Source organism: Morchella importuna (genome assembly GCF_003444635.1).
Source record: "Morchella importuna strain M04M26 chromosome Unknown Morimp01GS052, whole genome shotgun sequence".
Lineage (NCBI taxonomy): Eukaryota > Fungi > Ascomycota > Pezizomycetes > Pezizales > Morchellaceae > Morchella > Morchella importuna.
In genome coordinates this window covers 68,488-88,274 of record NW_025763449.1, presented here as the reverse complement: position 1 = coordinate 88,274, position 19,787 = coordinate 68,488, and the positions used below count along the sequence as shown (strand labels likewise).

The window sequence follows — 19,787 nt, the reverse complement described above, 5'->3', positions numbered from 1 at the left end:
TTTGGTTAATCGGTCTCGACCTTCAAACAAAATCTCTCCAAACCACGCGCCAGCCAAAGCCCAATCCACCCAAAAAAAGCAGCCCTAGTATTTAAACCCCCAAAACCAACCCACCACCAATCGAGTGATTCACTATGCATCACTCGCCCATCCCATCCCAATCCCATCCCAATCCCGCCGCACCCCCCCCCCCCCCAGTTTCCCCCTCCTCATCCCACCCCATCAACACCAAGGCCTCTCCGTCGACCTCCTAACCCTGCCTACACACACCCATTAGCCCCTTCTCCTTCTCCCTTCTCCCACCACCTCCTTCATCAAAACAGAGACTCACCGTCCTTATGCCGCACGCCACTGGCAATCTCGCGCTCAATCTTGCGCTGCCGCGTCCGCCGGTTGCGCTCGTTGTTGAGTTGTCGCCGGAGCGCTTCTTGCGCGCTGATGTCGTCCTGTATATGTTTGCTGTGTTAGTTGGGGTGAAGACATGGGGTGCAGTGGGGGGAAGCTGGTGGGGAGGGGGTGGGGAGGGGGAGGAAGGGGGCATACCCGCTGCGTGGTGTTCCGAAGCTTGGCTTTTAGCTCGTGGGTCTTGGGGGCGGGGGGCGGGCGAGGCGGGCGAGTCGCGGTGTGTCGGTCTGTGGCGTTGGTGGTGGTGGTGGTGGTGGTAGAGCTGGAGGCTCTGTTTTCGTTGCTGGGTCGGTTGTAGGAGAGGGAGGATGGGGTTTGTCCTCATGCTCAGTCTTGCCCTCAGTCTTGAGCTTGGGGGAGTGTATTGTGGCTGTGGCCATGGGGTCGTGGGTAGCGGGAGTTGTAGCTGTAGCTGTATCTGCCATGATGATGATGGTGTTGTTGTCGAGGTGTAGATCAGAGAGAGCTCGAGAGGTATATAGATATGTAAATAGCTATCAGAGCTCTAGCAACCCAGCTCAGCTCGCGTGCGTGCGTGCGTGCCCCCTTACCAACACGCGCCCAGCTCGCTAGCCTAGCCAGTTGTACGTACCTGCATGTCTGCACTTTCCACTTCCACTTCCACTCTGCTGGTTGGTTGGCTGGTTGCCGCGCCGACCGCGTCATCCAGCATCACTCGACAGCACTCTCGATCTCGCTCTAGTAGATATATTATTATTCGTATTTATTCGTAACGATTTTATTTTTTTCTACCCCGACCGTCCAACCCGTAATAATCGTAATAACTAATACCTACACCGGCGCCCCCCCCCCCCCCCCCGCGCGCCCACAGCTCCTACTAGGTACGTACTCCCTATATAACTCCTGCCAGTACAGGAGAGTAAACAAAACGAATAAAAAGAAAGAAGAAAAAGAAGGAAAAGGGTAGAGAAAGAAGAAGAAACCGCCCAGAGGCGGCGCAAATGGTGATAGTATACCACCTAGCTAGCAGCAGCAGCAGCAGCAGCAGTAATAAACCTAAGTAATAAACAAGAATCCTGAAGAAGAAAAGGGGGATAGGATAATAATACGGCACCTCAACGCACCTCAACGTACATATATCAAAAAGGAGGAGAAAAAGAGGGGTAAGGAAAAAATAATGATAAAGGGAAAGCAGTCATCAGTGCAATATCGTCAAGTAAGTAAAGTAATAATAAGAACACCACCATTAACAAAAAAAAAAGGAACCAAACCCATCCATCATAACCTAAAAAACAACGACTCCCACCAAAAATATGAAAAAAAGAGGACATAATTCACAGAAAAAAAAGAACTGGGTATGTTTATAAAAACCAAAAGGGGCCGCAAACTATCACACACAAAAAGAGAAAAAATATAAAGGTACATATCGCACCCACAAAAAAAAACGCTCCCCCCCTCCCCCCAACCCCCGCTACTACCTCTGCCCCCCCCTCGACTCCCACATCCTCCTCTCCAGCTTCGCATACACATCCGTCGCCCACGCCGCCACACGCTCCTTATCCGCCGCGCCATTCACACTAACATGCTCCACCGTATTCTCCATCAGCATCTTCAGCACCTCATAACTAATATCGACCACGCCCTCCCTCACGGGCCGATACGTATCCGGATTCAAAAACGGGTCCTCCAGCGCCAACATCCTCTCGATCGTCGGCCGCGCCGCCTTATCCCTCTGCAAGCACCCATCAATCGTCGCCACCAGCGACGGCGGCACGGGCGCGCCGCCAATCCCCGTCGCCGGATAGTCGATCGCGTAGTTCGGGTCCGGAATCGCGTTGATCTTCTGGTACATTGACGTGAGGTGCGCGAAGGGGCCGCGGCCATACGTCATCTGGTACAGGATGCAGCCCAGGCTCCACACGTCGCTGGGGGCGCCGAGTTTCATGAGGCGGGGTGCGCCGACGGTGGCCATGGCCTTGCCGGAGGCGGCGTTGATGTCGACGATGGCTTCGGGCGACATGTAGTTTAGGGTGCCGACCTGCGACTCGCGGTGGACGTTGACGGTGTCGTCGGCGATGGCGTTGGCGATGCCAAAGTCGATGAGCTTGAGGCGGCCCTGGACGACGAGGAAGTTTGCGGGCTTGAGGTCTGAGTGGATGATGTTGAGCTTGTGCACGGAGTCGACGCAGAGGAGCATCTCGCGCCAGTAGTAGCGGATGAAGGAGATGTCCATTTGTGAGTCTTCGTTGTTGTGGCGCATCATGAGTACCTTTGCTAGGTCGGTCTCACCGCATTCCATCAACTGGTCCCCCAAAAACCCAAGATTAGACACTGAAAACCATGCCGGCGGAAATGGAATGAGTGAGGAAGTGGCTTACCATAGTCAAGCACTGTTTAGCATCATTAATCTCCCAATCATACAACCGCACCACCCGATCCACATGCGCCAGCTTCTTCAGCAGGTCTATCTCCCCCTTGTAGCCCCTGATGGCCGACTCGCCGTCCTGGGCCGTAAACGTCACCTTCTTCATAGCAAGTATCTTGAAGTTCTCCGCCATGACCTTGTACACCTTACTCGACCCGCCCTTCCCGATCGCGTCCAGCCGTCTGTACGGCTTCCCATTGACATGCACTACGGACCGCTGCTTCCTCGACGACTGCTGCGCCGCCGTCGCCGACGCCCCCGCACTCGCCGTGACCGCCTCAAGCATCGACATTTTCGGCGGGGGCGGCGGCGGGGGCGGCCGCAGCGGCGTGTTATTGCTCTTCATCGACAGTACATTTTTCCTTTCCGGCGACCCAGCTGCTGCCGCTGCCAGAGTCGGGGCGAACGATTTATATTCCTTTTCCTCCACAGGAGACGGGGCGCGAGATGCTGCTGCTGCTGCTGCTGCTGCTGCGACAGGTTTGACCTCCTCTGCGGCAAAACTCAGCCGCTTTGAAGCTGGCACGGTGGACGTGGGGCGCCGGAACGTGGGTGGCGGGGGCATGTTCTCCTTGTCCTTTGCTGCCAGAACCTGGGGCACCGCTGCTGCCGCCGCCGCCGCAACCGCCGCAGCCCGCGACGAAGAGGAGCGCCTTGAAGAGTCTGGCGACCCGGACCGTATTTCTTCTGGGGTATTATTTGAAAACAGGCTCATTGAGCGCGGATGCTGCTGCTGCATCGACGTCTCCGGACTCGACCGCCTGGACCTCCTCGACATCATTGAGAACGACCCCTCGCCCACAGGCGTCTCCTCGCGCATGCTCGTATTCCCCCCAAATCCCTTTGAGCTGGAGCCCGAGCTCGGCTCATCCATCTCCTTGATCTCCACCGGGTTATGCTCGCTGCCCGCATCCTCCACAGCATACCCTTCATACCCCTCCATATCCTGCGGGTCACTCCCCCTCCTCGGGCCCCTCCTCGGCGGCCCCGCAAGCCCCCCCGCGAGCCCCCTCCCCGCGCGCTTCCACCGGATCGCCGACGCCGTGGTAGACGGCTGCATCGTCATGGTCAGCTGGTTCGCGCTGGGCTTCGCAACACTCCCATAGTAACTCTGGCCCTCCTCCTGCTGCTGCTGCTGCTGCTTCAGCTCCTCCGAGTTACCCGAGGACCCGCCCGAGGCCAGCACGCGCCGCGAGTACCTCCCACCAGGCGCAGGCGTGACCAGCTCGCGGGCAGTAGAATAGTCAGGGCTGATGCTGCTGCTGCTGCTGCGGCGGTGCGTGTGTGGCTCCTCCTCCTCCATCATTGCGTTTCGGTATGCCGGCGGCGGCGAGCGGTCCCAGCTAATGCGCTTCCGGGGGATGACTGACTCGACGCCGGGCATGGGGTCGGCGGTGGGTGTGCGCGATCCGCGGTCCGACTGCGACTCGGGGAAGTCGTTGAGCAGCATCTGGGCGAGTGCGCTGAGCTGCGGGGCCTTTCCGTCATCCTCCTCGTCCTCGTCAGAGTCGTTCATGCGGCCAATTGAGAGCGGCGAGCTGCGGCGCGAGTGCGTGAGGTAGGGGCTTTGGCGTCTTTGTTTGGCGGGGCGGGTTAGTGCTGAGAGGGGTGAGGGGGTGGAGACTGTTGCTGACATTGATGTCATTTTCTGGGGTGCAGCTACTGCAGATGTTTCTTTGTTGGGGGTGGTGAAAGAGATGTTTCTGTTTTATTCTTTTTCGATTTTTATTTGCTTTAATAATTAGATGAGAGATCGACTAGCGACATGTGGGTATATTCACGGGGGGGGGGGGGGGGGTGGCTAGTTGGAATAGCAATGAGGGATGGATTGGATGGGTTGGTGGATTGGTGGATGGATGGGTGGATGGATGGATGGTCGTGGTGGTTAGAGAGGATAGCAGTGGTGGTTAGTAGTGATAGTGGTGGAGGTGTAGTGGTTTAGTGGTGTAGTGATCGTGGGATAGTGGATGGTCGTGATCGTGATCGTGGTCGTGGTTAGTCGTCTGTCTGTCTGTCTGCTGTCTGTCTGTCTGCTGTCTGCTGTCTGTCTGCTGTCTGTCTGCTGTCTGCTGTCTGCTGTCTCTCGTTCTCTCGTTCTGTCTCTTTCTGTCCTTAGAAAGGAAAGAAAAGAAAGAGCAGAAGCGAGAAAATGGCCTTTTGCCTTTCTCGCTCACTTTCCTTTGTTTACGTCTCGCTTGAGTGGCCAGAGACGGGCACGTCCCCCGTTGCCGCAGCAACACACCACCACAGCTAGAGTTAACCTACCTACCCCACCCCACCATCCACCGCTCCCCTGCAGTCTTCCAACGACCACTCAACACGTGCGATTCCTGCTGGCTGCACAGGCTGCACTGCACTGCACTTGGATCGAGAGAGAGAGAGAGAGAACAACTCATAAAGCACATAGCTAGCTAGCTAAAACAAGACAGATCAAAGAATCGCTAAATGACTGTGACTGTAAATGTCACTAAAACATGGTATTCTCTCTTCTAGCTCCAAGTACCCAAATTTGATTTATCGCGGGGCATAAATTTCAAGTGAATCCGTTTTCTTTTAGATTACAGAGCGGGTATCATTATTGCTGCTCCCAACACTTGCAGTAAGCAATTGCAAAGGGGGTGCCGTTTCGAACAACCGTAAAAAAACAAAAAAAAATGACCGATGTCACACCCTTTCCCTCTCCCTCCCTCCTACTAATACTCCGCTTCATGCTCCTCCACAGGACTATCCATCGCAACCTCCTCATAATCTACCCACCCCCCAAAACACACATCAGCATATAACTTAATTGCAATTGCAACTCGCCCCCATATCAAAAACAGCCCGGGGATAAAAAAAAAAAAAAAACACTCACCTCTCTCCAGCGCCGCCAGATCCTCCCTCGCCTCCGAAAACTCCCCCTCCTCCATCCCCTCGCCCACATACCAATGCACGAACGCGCGCTTCGCATACATCAGGTCGAACTTATGGTTGAGCCGCGACCACGCCTCCGCGATCGCCGTCGTGTTGGACAGCATGCTCACCGAGCGGTCGACTGACGCCAGCTCGCCGTTGGGAACCGACATGGGCCGCTGGCTGTTGATGCCGAGTTCTGCATCCATCAAAGAGTTTTTCCATGATTAGCCTCTGTGGGGGGGGGGGGGGGGGGGTTCAATTCAATTCAGGATGGGAAGAATGTGTGACATACTGAAGCCCGTGGGGCACCACTCAACGAGGTTGAAGCTGGCGCGCGCCTTTATGGAGGCGACGGCGAGGGTGCATTCGCGCGGGACGACGTCGCCGCGGTAGAGCAGGGCCACGGCCATGTATTTCCCCTTCGCGGGGTCGCAGACCACCATCTGGTTGTGGGGCTCGAAGCACTGGAACGTTAGCTCAGAGACCTTGAAGGACTCGTGGGAGCTCCTGGACGCAGAGATGACGGGCGCATAGCTGATCAGCGGGTAGTGAATGCCTGGAGATTATTTGTGTGTGGTCAGTAACTTGCTTGGTATTTAACTGACTGCTAACAAAGACAAGTGTTCATGAAGGGTGGTCATTTACGCGGATACGGCACCAAGTTCGTCTGGAACTCCCCCAGGTCCACATTCAGATGCCCGTCGAACCTGAGCGACGACGTGATGGACGACACCACCTGCGCAATCAGCCGGTTCAGCGAGTCGTGGTCCGGGCGCGGGATGTCCAGGTTGCGCTTGCAGATGTCGTAGACGGCCTCGTTGTCGACGAGGAACGTGCAGTCGGCATTCTCGATGGTGCTGTGCGTCGACAGCACCGCGTTGTACGGCTCCACCACGGCCGTGCTCGTCTGCGGCGCGGGGTACACGGCGAATTCGAGCTTGGACTTCTTTGCAAAGTCCGCCGAGAGGCGCTCCAGCAGCAGCGCGCCAAAGCCGGAGCCGGTGCCGCCGCCGAATGAGTGGAAGACGAGGAAGCCCTGCAGGCTGGAGCAGTTGTCGGCCACGCGGCGGATGCGGTCAATCACGGTTTCGAGAATCTCTTTGCCGATGGTGTAGTGGCCGCGGGCATCTAGAGGGTGTTACTCCCCCCGTTAGCAGTTTTTTTTGGGTTGCGGCTTGCTATGATATAATTTGAGATTGTTTCTATTTACAGTTGTTGGCTGCATCCTCTTTCCCGCTGACCAGGAGGTCGGGGTGGAACAGCTGGCGGTAGCGGCCAGTCCGGATCTCATCAATGGGCTGCATTGCATGCACTCTGCATTAGCAGCAGTAACTATCTTATATTCACCCCCCCGCAGCAGCAGCAACAGCTAAGAGCTAAGAGCAAACAAAAAAAACCCACCGAGGGATCCAAGTCCACGAAAATGGACCGAGGCACATATTTCCCATTCCCGGCGTCCGAGAAGAACGTCTCATTTGAGCCGCCGCCCTCTGCGGTTGTGTTTGGGTCTGGACGACCATCCATTCCCAGGCCATGTTCTAGGAGGTATCTGGAGCAGCACACACACAGGGAGGAGTTATGAAGTTAACCCACTGAGCAGGAGAGGAGAACTATGGGGGGGGGGGGGGGGAGAGGTTAGAGCATACAGTTCCCACGCACTGTTCCCTAGCTGCACACCGGCCTGGCCGACGTGGACGTGGAGGATCTACGGAGGTGAGAAGAGTTGAGGTTAGATGACGGTGCGTGCGTTATTATTGTTACTTATTATTATTGTCAACAAGCCAGGGATCAAAGTGAATGGGATAAGATCCGATCATGGGCAGCATCATCATAAGCGACACGATATGCGAGGATATGGAACAGATAGATGGATAGATAGATAGATAGATAGGACGATCGTTGGTCAGGGATATGCGGAATTGGAATTGGAATTAGAATTAGAATTAGAATATTTGCTTACTTCACCCCTCATTATTTGCAGCAGAATAATATGAGAATTTAATGTGGAGGAGAGAAGTTCGTTATTTAGAAAGAAAAAAAATGAGAGAAAAAAAATTCAAGAGAGACCAGAGAGGAAGAAAGAATTTAGATAGAGGAGTTAAAAGAAGGATGATGGATGATTGATCAGTAGATGGGGGAACGGGGATGCTTGGCATTCTGCGTTGTTTAGAGGAATCGACGAGTCGTATCCAAGCCCTTTCCCTTTCCATTTTTACATGTGGTGTGGTCCCTGTCAGATATGACGCAGGGAGAGAGACAAAGAAATAGAGAGACGGTCAGCCAGCCAGCCAAACGGAGCCCACCGAGCAGCCTTGATTTATCTTCTTCGCCCTTCATCTGGGAGATTGAAGGTTAGAGAGCCTTCATCGGACCTACTCATCGGATAAATAAAATCAAGGTGCCTCTCTTTTTTTGGTGGCTTTCGAGGCACATGGCTCGGCAGGGGGAAGACAGCTCGGAATCGACCTCTCCCGGCGCTGGTGGACCTGACTTCCAGTGGACCCTGTCAACAATCCACAACGGTTTCCCGTTTCCAACTTCCAACCTTCCAACACCGGGTCCATCCCATCGAACGAACGAACGCCCTCCGCTGTTGCAGTTGCAGCCGGCGGCGGCACATCTGGTCTCTCCCTACCACCACCACCCACCCACCTCCCAAAAATCCGGGATCGACAAACCTTATGACGACAGTGGCGTCATACTTAACCCAAAGGGTCCCCTCCTGTCTGTACCATTTTGGACTTTTTCAAATGATCATCGTCTTTCGTGCTCCCTTTTGCTTTAACCCTCCCCGATTGTGCTGCACAGAGAATTGCTGTCTGTACATCAGTGCCCGATGGGGAGCCTTCCGGCGGGAAGAGGTGAAAAAATACCCAAAATAATGCAACTAGGTACTCTATCTAGAGCATCTAATTATCAACAAGTCCCGCGTCTCTCTCCCCTGAATATTCTACATACACACATAGTACGCGTATCTATTAGAAATGCCTACATCTCATTTCCCCAGACCAATCTACCTTTGTGAAAGTATGGAGTAGAGCACCTCTGCTAATAATGATATAGCTTGGGGGATTTCAGAATGCTCTACCAGATACTACTACTACCAGTAGGGTATAAAGACGGGGCCATGTCCTTCGTCCATGTACATAGGAAACCAAAACATCACTAAACAAAAAAAATCCCAATCCCAATCCCACAATTCCCATCTTCTGTCTTGAAATCCAAACTAGTGATCCCTGGATTGATCTCCTCTGATCCCTAGAACAGTCGCTTCCTATCCTTCCCTTCGATCTAGTCCTGTTCCCTGATATATTTCGTTATAATTGCGTCGACGAAGCGGCCCCTCCGGAAGCCGATACTTCTCCGACTGTTTCTTCTTCTTCTTTATATATACTCCCAACCTCAATGCCTACTAGAGTTTGACACTCCCACCACCATCCACCGCCATGTCGACCCCCATGCACGAAATCCCCGAACCCTCCTACCCCGAATTCGGCCCACCAGGCAGCTACCAACCCCAATCCCGCCCCGCCCCCGCCCCGCACCCCGAAGCATCCTCCGACTCGCACACCTACACCGACTCGCCGCCGCTCACGCGGCACCAGCTCCACGACCTTCGGCCCACCACGGGCACCACCGTCTCCGACGACCTCAACCCACACCGTCATGTCTCGCAATCCCGCAAACGGGAGGAGAGCCACCGGCTCGACGACGACCTGGAACTGCTGAAAGCGGAGCGCGTGGTGACGAACGCGTCGGCCACGGGGCTGGATAGGTCCCGGAGCAGGAGACACCGCTCCAGGTCCAGGGTCAGCGAGGTGGTGGATCCCGTCGACGATTTTGATATTGCAACGAACCCCGTCCATGATAATGGCAAGGGCGTGTGGCGGCCGCCGGAGAAGCCGCAGAATGGGTTTGCGCAGTTTATGAAGACTGTAAGTATACCGGATTGATGTTTTCTTGGATCAATGAAATTGCAGCTGATAAAAAGAAATTTTTTTTTGATAGGTGCATGAATCATCGGTTATCATTCGGTATTTCACGTATATCATTCCACTGGTGCTGATATTGCTTATTCCCCTGCTTTTGGGAGGGTTGGTGTTTCATGAAGCTGCGGTTGGTGATGTGTATCTGATGTGGTTCATGGTCTGGCTTGAAGTAGTCTGGCTCTCCCTCTGGGCCGCACGAGTAATACCCCTCCCCTATATAACCTAAAACCAAGCTCCCCAATACTAACACCCCTTCCCCAGATCATCGCCAAATGCCTCCCCTACATCTTCTCCCTCCTCACCAGCGTCTTCACCAACAACAGCAAAAAATGGAAAGACATGGCACGGATGCTCGAAGTGCCCGCAACACTCTTCTTCTGGTGGCTGGCCATCTTCGTCTCCTTCCTCCCCACCATGACCAATCACCACAACAACGGCGACAAGTCGACGCGCTACTGGGAGAACCGCGCCAACATCGTGCTCCTCTGCTTCTTCGTCGCCACGGTGCTCAACTTTGCCGAGAAGATCATCATCCAGCTGATCGCCATCAGCTTCCACCAGCGCACCTACGAGGACCGCATCGAGCTCAACAAGTTCCAGATCGGCTCGCTGGCGAAGCTGTATGCGTACTCGAAGCTGTTTGAGAAGGAGCGCGACCTGGACGAGAAGCGGGACTCGAACCTGGCGAGTGGTGTGAGGACCCCGCTGGTGAGGCTGCAGCAGGCGAGGGCCGGCGCCCAGAAGACGTTTAATAAGGTGGGCGATGTGTTTGGGAAGGTGGCGGGAGACTTTACGGGGAAGCAGGTGTCGAAGAGTACTTCGCCGCAGCAGGTCGTGCTTACGCTGCTGTACACCACTGAGGGAAGCCAAGCTGTAAGTCCGATCATTGACCCCTACCTATAACACACCGTCATTATATGTATGATATATCATTACCCATAACTAACATATCCACCCCCCCGCCAATAGCTCGCCCGCCGCCTCTACCGCACCTTCATCCGCGACGGCTGCGAAAATGTCCTAGCCGACGACCTCAAGCACGCCTTCTCCTCCGAAGACGAGGCCGACGCCGCCTTCGTCATGTTCGACCGCGACCTCAACGGCGACATCTCGTGCGAAGAAATGGAGCTCGCCTGCGTCGAGATCGGGCGCGAACGCAAAGCCATCGCCGCCTCGCTCAAGGACCTGGACAGCGTCATCGGCAAGCTCGACGACGTGCTCACCTTCATCGTCGCCGTCATCGTCATCCTCGTCTTCCTCAGCCTGATCTCAAAGTCCACCGCCAACGTGCTCACCTCCGCCTCCAGCGCCGTGCTGGCGCTCAGCTGGCTGTTCTCCGCCACCGCGCAGGAGTTCCTCGCGAGCATCATCTTCGTCTTTGTCAAACACCCGTTCGACGTCGGCGACCGCGTCGACATCTACAACACCGGCGCCGGCACAATCGACACCTTCTTCGTCAAAGAAATCGCGCTAATGTACACCGAGTTCAAAAAGCTCGAAGGCCACGTCGTGCAAGCGCCCAACTCCCTCCTCAACACGCTCTTCGTGCTAAACATGCGCCGCTCTGGCGGCCTCGCCGAGGCCATCCCCGTCGTCTGCAAATTCGGCACCTCCCTCGAGCAGATTGAGGAACTCCGCGAGCGCCTGCTGGCCTTCGTCACCGCCGAGAAGCGCGAGTACCAGCCAAAGATCATCACGGAGCTGCGCGACATCCCAGACATGCACAGCGTCAAGCTCAACGTGGTCTTCTTCTACAAGAGCAACTGGCAGAACGAGCTCGTGCGCCTGCAGCGCCGCAACAAGTTTATGTGCGCGCTCATGGTCGCCGTCGACGACGTCGGCATCGAGTCGCCGAACATGCGCTGGCCCGGACAGAAGAGCTCCCACCCCGTGTTCCTCCAATCCGTCAATAACGACCAGCTGCAGCAGTCCGTACTCGACCGCGGCGCTGGCCCAGATAAGCAGGACGGCGAGTACCGCCCTTCATCCCCGGGGGTGGCGGTGGAACACCATCCGGCATCCTCCGCCCGGACCACGCCCCCGCCCCAGACCTCGCGCGCAGCACCAGCATCGGCCGCTCATCGAGCCGCAGCGGAAGCAAGAAGGTCGACTTCTCACTGGGCGTGAAGGACATTGCGTCCTCCGACGACTCAGGCGACGTGTTCGAGGACCGGCGGAAGCAGCAGCACATACCGATGGTGAAGGTTCTCGAGGAGCGGGAGCGCGAGGAGGCGGCAGAGGCGGCAGAGGCGGAGGCGGAGCTGGCAAGGACGACGTCAAGGAGTAGCTCTGAGTATCGTGGTGGTGAGGGGTTTCAGCGCCGGAGGGCGGGGAGCGCGGGGGGCAGCGTGGTGAGCCATCGGAATAGGTTTTTTGGCGCGAGGAAGAGGAGCGTGGATGTTGAGACGGGGGCAGGGACGGGGACGGGGACGGTGGATAGGGGGAGGTTGAGTGTGGATTATCAGAGGCCAGGGTCGAGCGCGGGGGCGAGTGCGATGAGGGCGAGTGTGGAGTCGGGGGGGAGGAGGTGGAGATGCGGAGGTTGTAGGTTTTAGGTGGGGGGCTTGACTCTGGGGGGGCTCTGGACTTGATGTCTACTCAGCTGCAGCTGGGGAGGTTAATGGTTTGTATTAAAATTAGATTTTTTTATTATTACTATTAGTTATAGCTTGTTGATACCTTTTCTGTACGAGTCTTTTTGTTTATTTTCACTGATGGATGGAATGAGTATACGATATCGTTTCTTGTATTGTAAATAAGTCTTGCTTCTAAATGTATTGTATATTTTTTTATTTATTTCTCATTTCAATTCTAGCCAGCCAGTCAGTCAGACAGTCAGTTAGTAGCTCAGCGCTTTGGCGTGTGTGGTACATTATGGAATATAAAGGACCAGCGCCGTCTCCAAGTATAAATGTATCTATCATACACCCACAATGCAATTCCCAAGTGCCCCAAAGCAAAACCCCCCTTTCCCCAAACGCCCGCCCGTTCCCGTCTATTTATTATGTATCAAAAAGTCCCTAATCCCCGTCCACGTCTCCGCATTATCATACCTATCACACCCACCACCACACATTAGCACCATCCCACACTCTCCAAAAACCAGCACAAGGGAATACCCACAAATACACCATACTACTCCTCATACTCGCCTGCACCGCCTCAGGATACCACCTAAACAACCACATGACCATCGCCCAACTCCCCCCCGCAAACAGCGGCCACGCCACCCTGCCCACCCCCTCCCTCGCCTTCTCGCCCTCACCACGCACAGCGGACCATCGCTCACCGCCAGCTTCGCCAGCGCCAGCACCACCCGCGCAAACACATACACCACAATCTGCATATTGACGCTGTTGCCGCTGCCGCCGCGGCCAAACACGACGTACCCGCCGAGCGCGCCGGCGACGAAGCTGTCTGCGCTGCGCTCCTTGCCCGTGGGGCTGAGGTGCCGCAGTGCCAGCATGGTGGTCTTGTAGAGCGTGACGAAGAGGCCGAGGTTCGTGGCGTGGGTGCGCGTGGCGGTGAGGATCTGGGTGGCTTTGGAGCGGAGGGTGCCGGTGCGGAAGAGGAGGACCATGACGAGGGCGTGGGGGAAGCGGACTTTGGTGCCGTAGACGAGGCCGTTGCGGAGGCCTTTGAGGATTGTGAGGAGGTCGTGGTTGCGGGGGTCGAGGAGGAAGGTGGTGATTGTTTCCTGGGGGGAGGGGGGTTAGTGGGTGGAGGAGAGGAGGGGTGGGTTGGGGAGGGGAGGGGAGGGGAGGGGAGGTACCTGGAGGGCTTGAAGCTTTGAGGGTGCTATAGGGGCGGCCATAGTGTCTGTGGGTGGGTGTGTACTGTCTCAAGGGGTTTCTAGACAGCTGGGTATTGGAGCACTACTGAATATAATACGAGACGCGTAGAACAGAGACGAAGACGTTGAGCTATACAGCTGGTAGACGTTTATAGCTGGTGTATAGACGTAGATGTAGAGAGGCAAAGAAAGGAGGGCAGCGGGTGTGGGAAAACCTAGCTTCCCGACCGGCTGCGTCGGGGTCTCGGACAGAATCCAGAAAGAAGAAGATGTCTTGCTTGCTTCATTCACCACATGCCATAACTCGGCCCCACTCGGCTGCGGCTCTTGGGAAGGGAAGCGAAGCTTGGTTGCATGTGACAGCGAGACACAGATAGAAACCCGGGCACACACAGCGATGTGATGCATCGCAAAGCGGCCATTGGCACTGGCGGAGAAGGGGGCGAGTGAGTCTTGGAATATCACTCGGCTGCAGACGGGTGAGGGGCCGTGACGGAGGAGGAGGAGGAGGAGGAGGAGGAGGAGGAGGAGGAGGAGGAGAGGAGGAGACGCACTGGGTAATTGGTGTGTATTAATTTTACCGTGGGTAATAACAAGACCTAGCTATTGGAGAAGATCGAGAAGACAGACTACGATGATACTAACAGCACTGCTAGAGCTTTATACGACATGATTGAGGACATGCTGTCACGCCATCTCTTCTTCGCCAAGTACATGTAGTGTATGTAGCTGGCACTGGAGACTCTGCGGGCGATGCACATATAATAACCATACACACAACCTGTTTAGAGCCATAGTAATCATCGTCTCATCTACTCGTTGGTAATTCCCCACAGCCATAATCAAAGGTCCCTCACGGTGTCTCGGGTGTCAATGATCACACCCCCGGATTCCCACAACCTAACGCTGGATGACTAAGACGTCCACTCCATGCGCAAATCCAAAAACGCCCGCAGCCAATCAACCAACCAACCCCCGCCGCCAGCCAGCCAGACCAAACCACAAACCAGCAATGGCCTTCAAATTCAACTTTTCCACCGGCGGCGACAGCGACAGCGACGATGACACGCCCATGACCGCCGCGCCCGCCGCCGCCGCCCCCACAGCCGCCCCCCCCACCACGCCCGCGCAGCACCACACACTCGCCTCACTAGTGCGGCCTCCCCCTCCCCCCCACCACAATCCCCACAGCTGACACCTCCCAGATTAGCACACTCCCCCAAACATCTCCTACACCACGCTCCACCCCACCCCGCACATCCGCCTCCCCCGCCGCGAGCTCTACGACGTCCGCATGCAGCTCATGTCCGAAGACCCACTCTCCACCACCACCACCACCACCGCCCCAACCGCGCTCATCGGCACCTCCGACATCCACACCTCCGTCTACGAGGGCGGCCTCAAGTCCTGGGAGTGCTCACTAGACCTCGTCCAGCACCTCTTCAGCACCCCGCCAACACCCCCGCCTACGCGCGTCCTCGAGCTCGGCTGCGGCACAGCGCTACCCTCACTGCACCTCTTCCAGGCGGCGCTGGCCAGCGGCACGCCCTGCTGCTTCACGCTCGCAGACTACAACGTCGATGTGCTGCGGCTAGTGACGCTGCCGAATCTGCTGCTGGCGTGGTGCATGCTGCGCGCTGGGGCGGCGTGGGAGGACGAGGGGGACCTGGAGGTGACGCGGGACCTGGTGGACGAGTTTGTGGCGGCGCTGGAGGGCTGCGGGGTGGGTGTTGAGTTTGTGAGCGGTGGGTGGGGGAGGGGATGCTGGCGCTGTTGCGGGGTGGTGGTAGGTTTGGGCTGGTGTTGGGGTCTGAGACGATTTATTCGCTGGCTACGCTGGGGGTGTTTACGGATGTGCTGCTGGGGGCTGTGGAGGAAGGGGGGAGGGGTTTGGTGGCGGCGAAGAGGATGTATTTTGGGGTTGGGGGGGGCGTGGGGGAGTTTTTGGAGGTGGTGGAGGCGAGGGGGGGGTGGGTGGCGAGGATGGTGAGGGAGGAGAGGGAGGTGGGGGTGGGGAGGTGTGTGGTGGAGGTTGTGAGAAAGTAGATGGGCGGTTGGTCCACAGGTAAATAAATAGACGGTTGTAAATATTGCAATTCCAGGGAGTTATGGGACCAAAAGTTGAGCTTCATTTAATACTGATTCTCGCCTTCGTTAGTAGTAATCCAGAGTAAAAAATAGACAGAGAAATGGTATGATAGTAGTGTACAGAATAAGGAATATAGGACGCAAAAACTAGCCTGAATTATGAATTTATCGATCAATGAACCCCGGCCCGAATTTACAAAACATACTCATGGATTATCACTCGGTGTTGGAGTACACCCGCTTAGCCAAAAAGACTTCGCTGTGAGTGATGAATGCACAGAGGCACACTTGATACATTGCCGGCCGGCTTCGCGATGGAAGGAGGCCAGACCCAGATAGCAGGTCCTAGTTCTGAACTTTGCGAATGACCTGCATCATGGGCATATTTCCTAGACTAACTTTCAGCTTCTTGTGATAGAACCTGGTGCCCCGATAAACAGGCAGTGTTTTTGATTTTCGGTGGAGAATACTAGCTGGCTGCTGTTGAATTGCGGAGGATTATATACATGTATGTATGTAGGTTTCTGGCTAGCTCCGTTTCAGGGCCGGGTTGCAGTTGTCCTAGCCACATGTAGCTGGCAGGAGAGATTATCCTCTTCTCTGTTGGGGTGGATATAGGATGGGCTGAGACGGATTATTAGATTGGTCTACATATGTATATGTGCAGGCTGATTAATTTATAGCTTATAGCAGAGTCGGACCGGATAGCTGAGGACACCTATTTGACAGCGAGACCTCACCTCCACCGTTACCCTAACTACCATCTTGAAGGACACACGCTCGGTATCTATATCTGAAACAAAGGGCAAACCCGATAGAGTCGCTCCTCACTAAAAACCACCATCCCCCATGCAGTCATGCGTAGGAGGAAGTTATACCAACTAAATTAACATACTTCCCCTTCCTCGTCTACAAGCACATACCTAGCCTAGTATTATTGAAGTTACTAGTTCACCGCTGAAGTGCAGGCAGTGTATGTATGTACATCCGGACTTACAGACCGGCCCCAGGAGACCAAGTAGAACTACGAGGGAACATCCGCAGCCGCCCACCACCGACCTACTCTCCCGGCCAGGTATTAATCGAGTGACATCTTATGATCCCACTCGGAGCCATTTTTACCGCTAGGTTTTTTAAATACTAGCCACGACGAAATCATAGCTTACCCTCCTCTTATAACACGATAAATGAGGCCTGTTTTCTTTTTTTTTTAAAAGCTGGTTATACATGTGTATATAATATCGAGGTGCTGTAAGCTACAGCGTGAAGCTTCCCCACATGGATCCATGGTCATGATCAATCATTGAACAGTGCACCATAATCGAATCAGCATTGCATGTATGCAGGAATCGAACTAGCTATGAAAGTATATAGGTAGTATAACTACTACGTAAAAGTACAGGTTAATAATTACCAAATTTTCGTATCTAATATACTCCGCTCCCCCCCACGGCCCCGTAAAAATAGGTGCGTACATTGATGCCCGGTGTTTTCCCAAAAGAAAAAAAAAGAGTAACAAAAACTGAGCAGAACAGGAAAGAAGAGAACTGAGAAAAAACAATAGGAACAGAAAAACCCGCTATAACTGAAACAAAGAAGAAAAAAGCGCAACCCCCCCCCCCCCACACTACCTCTTCCCCCCCGCCGCCCTCCTCTTCAACCACTCTGCAATCTGCTCATGCCTCGTCACAAACATGCACCTCTTCTGCACACTCTTCCACTTCAGCACGCCCAGCTCGCCCGCATACCTCGCCACATCCTCAAAGTCCTGCGCCGTCGTAAAGTCCTTAAACAGGAAGCCCTGCGTGGCCTTCATGCGCTCGCCCTCAATCTGCCACAGCCGGATCTGGTCGACGACGGTGGGCGGGAGGATGACGAGGTTCTTGCGCATCTGCGGGTGCGCGTGCACGGTTAGGTAGCTGATGATCTGGTCGGCCGTGATGCCCATCTTGATGGCCTCCTGGATGGAGTGGCGCGAGATGCGCCCCGAGACGAGGTTGGGGAAGCGGGTGGTGAGGCGGACGAAGAGGTTTAGGACGGCGATTTGGAGGGGGGAGTCTATTTTATGTTAGTACTGCTGCTGTGCTAGTTGGGGGCCCCCCGGGGGGGGGGGGGGGGGTTATTACTGGTGTAGGCATAAACGCGATAGTTCGTTTCCACAATGACAAATCCCTTCCCTTCATCATCCGCCTTATCCGCGCCCGTCGCCACGTCCATCGTCTGACTGGCACTACGCAGTCCGCCGCTCTCACTCGTCAGTGTCGTCGCCAGGCGCGTGGGGTAGAAGCGGTCCGACGATGCCTTGCGCTGGTACACGATTCCGTAGTCGCGCATGTCCGTGAGCATCGTGCGCTGCGTGAGCGTGAGCGTCTTGATGGCGTACGCCTGCCCGAGCTCCAGCGATCCGAGCATCAGGAAGAAGTGCAGCACGTCCGTCTTCTCCATCTTGAGGTCCTCGGCGTAGTCCAGGTACTGGATCAGCAGCGCCCAGATCTGGGAGTTTCCTTCCTGGAGGAGGAAGGAGAAGCCGTTCTTTGTGATTGTTGCCTGGGTGCCCTTGCCTCTGCTGCTGTTAGCCTTTTTGTCCCCTCGGGAGCGTGGTGGGTACGGGGGCGGTCATACTGCCGCTCCATCAGCTTCCCGATACACAGCAGCTCAATGACGCCGTCGCCGGGCTTCGTGTCGTTGTGCGTGCCCACCATGAAGTGCAGGATGCTCTCAAACTTCTTCTGCGCATACTCGTCGAGGAAGGCCACCGTAACGTTCTTCTTGTCGGGCGTGTTGCACGGCACGCCAAACGAGTGGTGCGACCCGCCGCCGGTGAGCGCCAGGCGGAAGTTCTTCTTGAACACGGGGTCGAGACTGATGCCGTCCGCAGCCTCGGCGATGATGTGCAGCCGCCGCAGCTTGCTGAAGGCGTCTTCGCGCTGGCGGTGTGATTCAGGCCGGATCAGCGCTTCGAGGTCCGCCAGGGGGATGGGCTTGTCGTTGTAGAGGAGGGTGGTCACTATCACTTTGGCTGTTGGGGGGAGTTAGTACTGCTGAGTGGGGGAGGGGGGGTGAGAGGTACCCCCGGATGGGTGGGTGAGTGCGCGTACCTAGATTTGGGAGCATGCGGCGGAAGATGGCAAGGGAGGTTGCGGGCTGCTGGTACAGGCGGCGGAACGTTATTGGAGGGAGGTTCTATAGCGGTGTCAATTCCATCTCAACTCATTCACAAGTGACTTCCTGCTCGCTCGCTCGCTCGGCGGCGCGGCACCCCCGAGAAAACCGACTGACCTCCAAGTAGCTAAATCTACAGAGTGTGTTAGCTGTGTGTGCACGCGCGCGCCCTACCAGTGAGTGGGTGGGAGCTGCACGGGAGAGAGACTTACCCTCGAATGTTTCCGCCCGACATTGTGGGAGTTTTGCGAGCTGTAGAATCGCCTTTAGAGCTCCAGCTTTCTCGACGGGCGGCGGCGGAGGTAACTATGGTTGTGTGACAGAGAGCTTGGGGGTGCTGCCAGTTACCCGGAGGTGGGTGGCTTGGCAGGGACCGTGTTGAGTGGCCGTGTTGTGGGGAATTCGCAATGGAATGGAGGGTGAGTCGTGAGTGGAATATAGAGAGTGTTGTTGTTGAGTGAGTGAGCTGTGGTGATGATGCATATGATGGTTGTTGTTGTAGCTTAAGACAGCGCGGTGGCAGGGCTGGTTGATCATTGGCTCCACGTGACTGGTCGACGTTATGGATGACTCGACCGTTGGGCTGTGCTATGTGATGCGATTCCTGGATGTTTCTGTACGATGTGTGCTCTACATGTAGTTTCTGGATCTGCTTGATATCAAGGTGATTCCAGGTGCTCAAGTGGAAATGTGTGGTTTGGAGAATTTGGTACGAGTGATGGCTGGTGATTCATCAGCTAGTCAGATTCAAACCTCTTTAATATGCTACAAATAAGAGAGAGAACGGCCTCACACATGGATAGGTCTACAATCAACAGAAGATAATGTATAATGGATCGCTTCCTGATGAGCTCTACGTTATCTACACGAATGTGGAAGAGTGTACGTACTATATAGTAGGAAGACTCAATATAGGCAATATGAGAAGGAGGATCGGATGAAAGCCTACAAGATGTATCTACTTTACACGCACAGATGACACGTCTACTTAGGCTAGACTATGGACGCCATTGCTAATATCACTGTATACGTGGAGAGAAAGTATCGCGCAGCCAGCTTTGCAGCTTGG

General features: G+C 55.2%; 7 protein-coding genes across 7 annotated transcripts; 2 read left to right on the top strand and 5 right to left on the bottom strand.

Annotated features, from left to right (window-relative positions):
* Window positions 1-222: 222 nt before the first annotated feature.
* LAJ45_10869 (uncharacterized protein) lies at window positions 223-1,071 on the bottom strand (the record flags this gene model as incomplete). Its single annotated transcript, XM_046120384.1, has 4 exons — window positions 223-260; window positions 332-446; window positions 544-676; window positions 998-1,071. 4 exons carry the CDS (start codon window positions 1,069-1,071, stop codon window positions 223-225), a joined length of 360 nt encoding a protein of 119 aa, XP_045966393.1.
* A 769-nt stretch (window positions 1,072-1,840) lies between these two features.
* On the bottom strand, window positions 1,841-4,427 carry LAJ45_10868 (uncharacterized protein; the record flags this gene model as incomplete). Its single annotated transcript, XM_046120383.1, has 2 exons — window positions 1,841-2,668; window positions 2,745-4,427. The coding sequence occupies 2 exons, from the start codon at window positions 4,425-4,427 to the stop codon at window positions 1,841-1,843; spliced, it is 2,511 nt and encodes an 836-aa protein (XP_045966392.1).
* Window positions 4,428-5,484: 1,057 nt separating this feature from the next.
* Window positions 5,485-7,658, bottom strand: LAJ45_10867 (uncharacterized protein; the record flags this gene model as incomplete). The annotated part of the gene is made up of 8 exons (XM_046120382.1): window positions 5,485-5,540; window positions 5,646-5,882; window positions 5,979-6,242; window positions 6,332-6,814; window positions 6,897-6,984; window positions 7,088-7,235; window positions 7,333-7,391; window positions 7,647-7,658. The coding sequence occupies 8 exons, from the start codon at window positions 7,656-7,658 to the stop codon at window positions 5,485-5,487; spliced, it is 1,347 nt and encodes a 448-aa protein (XP_045966391.1).
* A 1,474-nt stretch (window positions 7,659-9,132) lies between these two features.
* Window positions 9,133-12,230, top strand: LAJ45_10866 (uncharacterized protein; the record flags this gene model as incomplete). Its single annotated transcript, XM_046120381.1, has 5 exons — window positions 9,133-9,621; window positions 9,695-9,874; window positions 9,937-10,548; window positions 10,645-11,648; window positions 11,738-12,230. The coding sequence occupies 5 exons, from the start codon at window positions 9,133-9,135 to the stop codon at window positions 12,228-12,230; spliced, it is 2,778 nt and encodes a 925-aa protein (XP_045966390.1).
* Window positions 12,231-12,670: 440 nt separating this feature from the next.
* On the bottom strand, window positions 12,671-13,489 carry LAJ45_10865 (uncharacterized protein; the record flags this gene model as incomplete). Its single annotated transcript, XM_046120380.1, has 4 exons — window positions 12,671-12,728; window positions 12,799-12,849; window positions 12,948-13,372; window positions 13,448-13,489. 4 exons carry the CDS (start codon window positions 13,487-13,489, stop codon window positions 12,671-12,673), a joined length of 576 nt encoding a protein of 191 aa, XP_045966389.1.
* Window positions 13,490-14,480: 991 nt separating this feature from the next.
* On the top strand, window positions 14,481-15,514 carry LAJ45_10864 (uncharacterized protein; the record flags this gene model as incomplete). Its single annotated transcript, XM_046120379.1, has 3 exons — window positions 14,481-14,621; window positions 14,679-15,202; window positions 15,259-15,514. 3 exons carry the CDS (start codon window positions 14,481-14,483, stop codon window positions 15,512-15,514), a joined length of 921 nt encoding a protein of 306 aa, XP_045966388.1.
* Window positions 15,515-17,183: 1,669 nt separating this feature from the next.
* On the bottom strand, window positions 17,184-18,953 carry LAJ45_10863 (uncharacterized protein; the record flags this gene model as incomplete). The annotated part of the gene is made up of 6 exons (XM_046120378.1): window positions 17,184-17,614; window positions 17,683-18,119; window positions 18,179-18,575; window positions 18,655-18,739; window positions 18,836-18,851; window positions 18,931-18,953. 6 exons carry the CDS (start codon window positions 18,951-18,953, stop codon window positions 17,184-17,186), a joined length of 1,389 nt encoding a protein of 462 aa, XP_045966387.1.
* Between the last annotated feature and the right edge of the window lie 834 nt (window positions 18,954-19,787).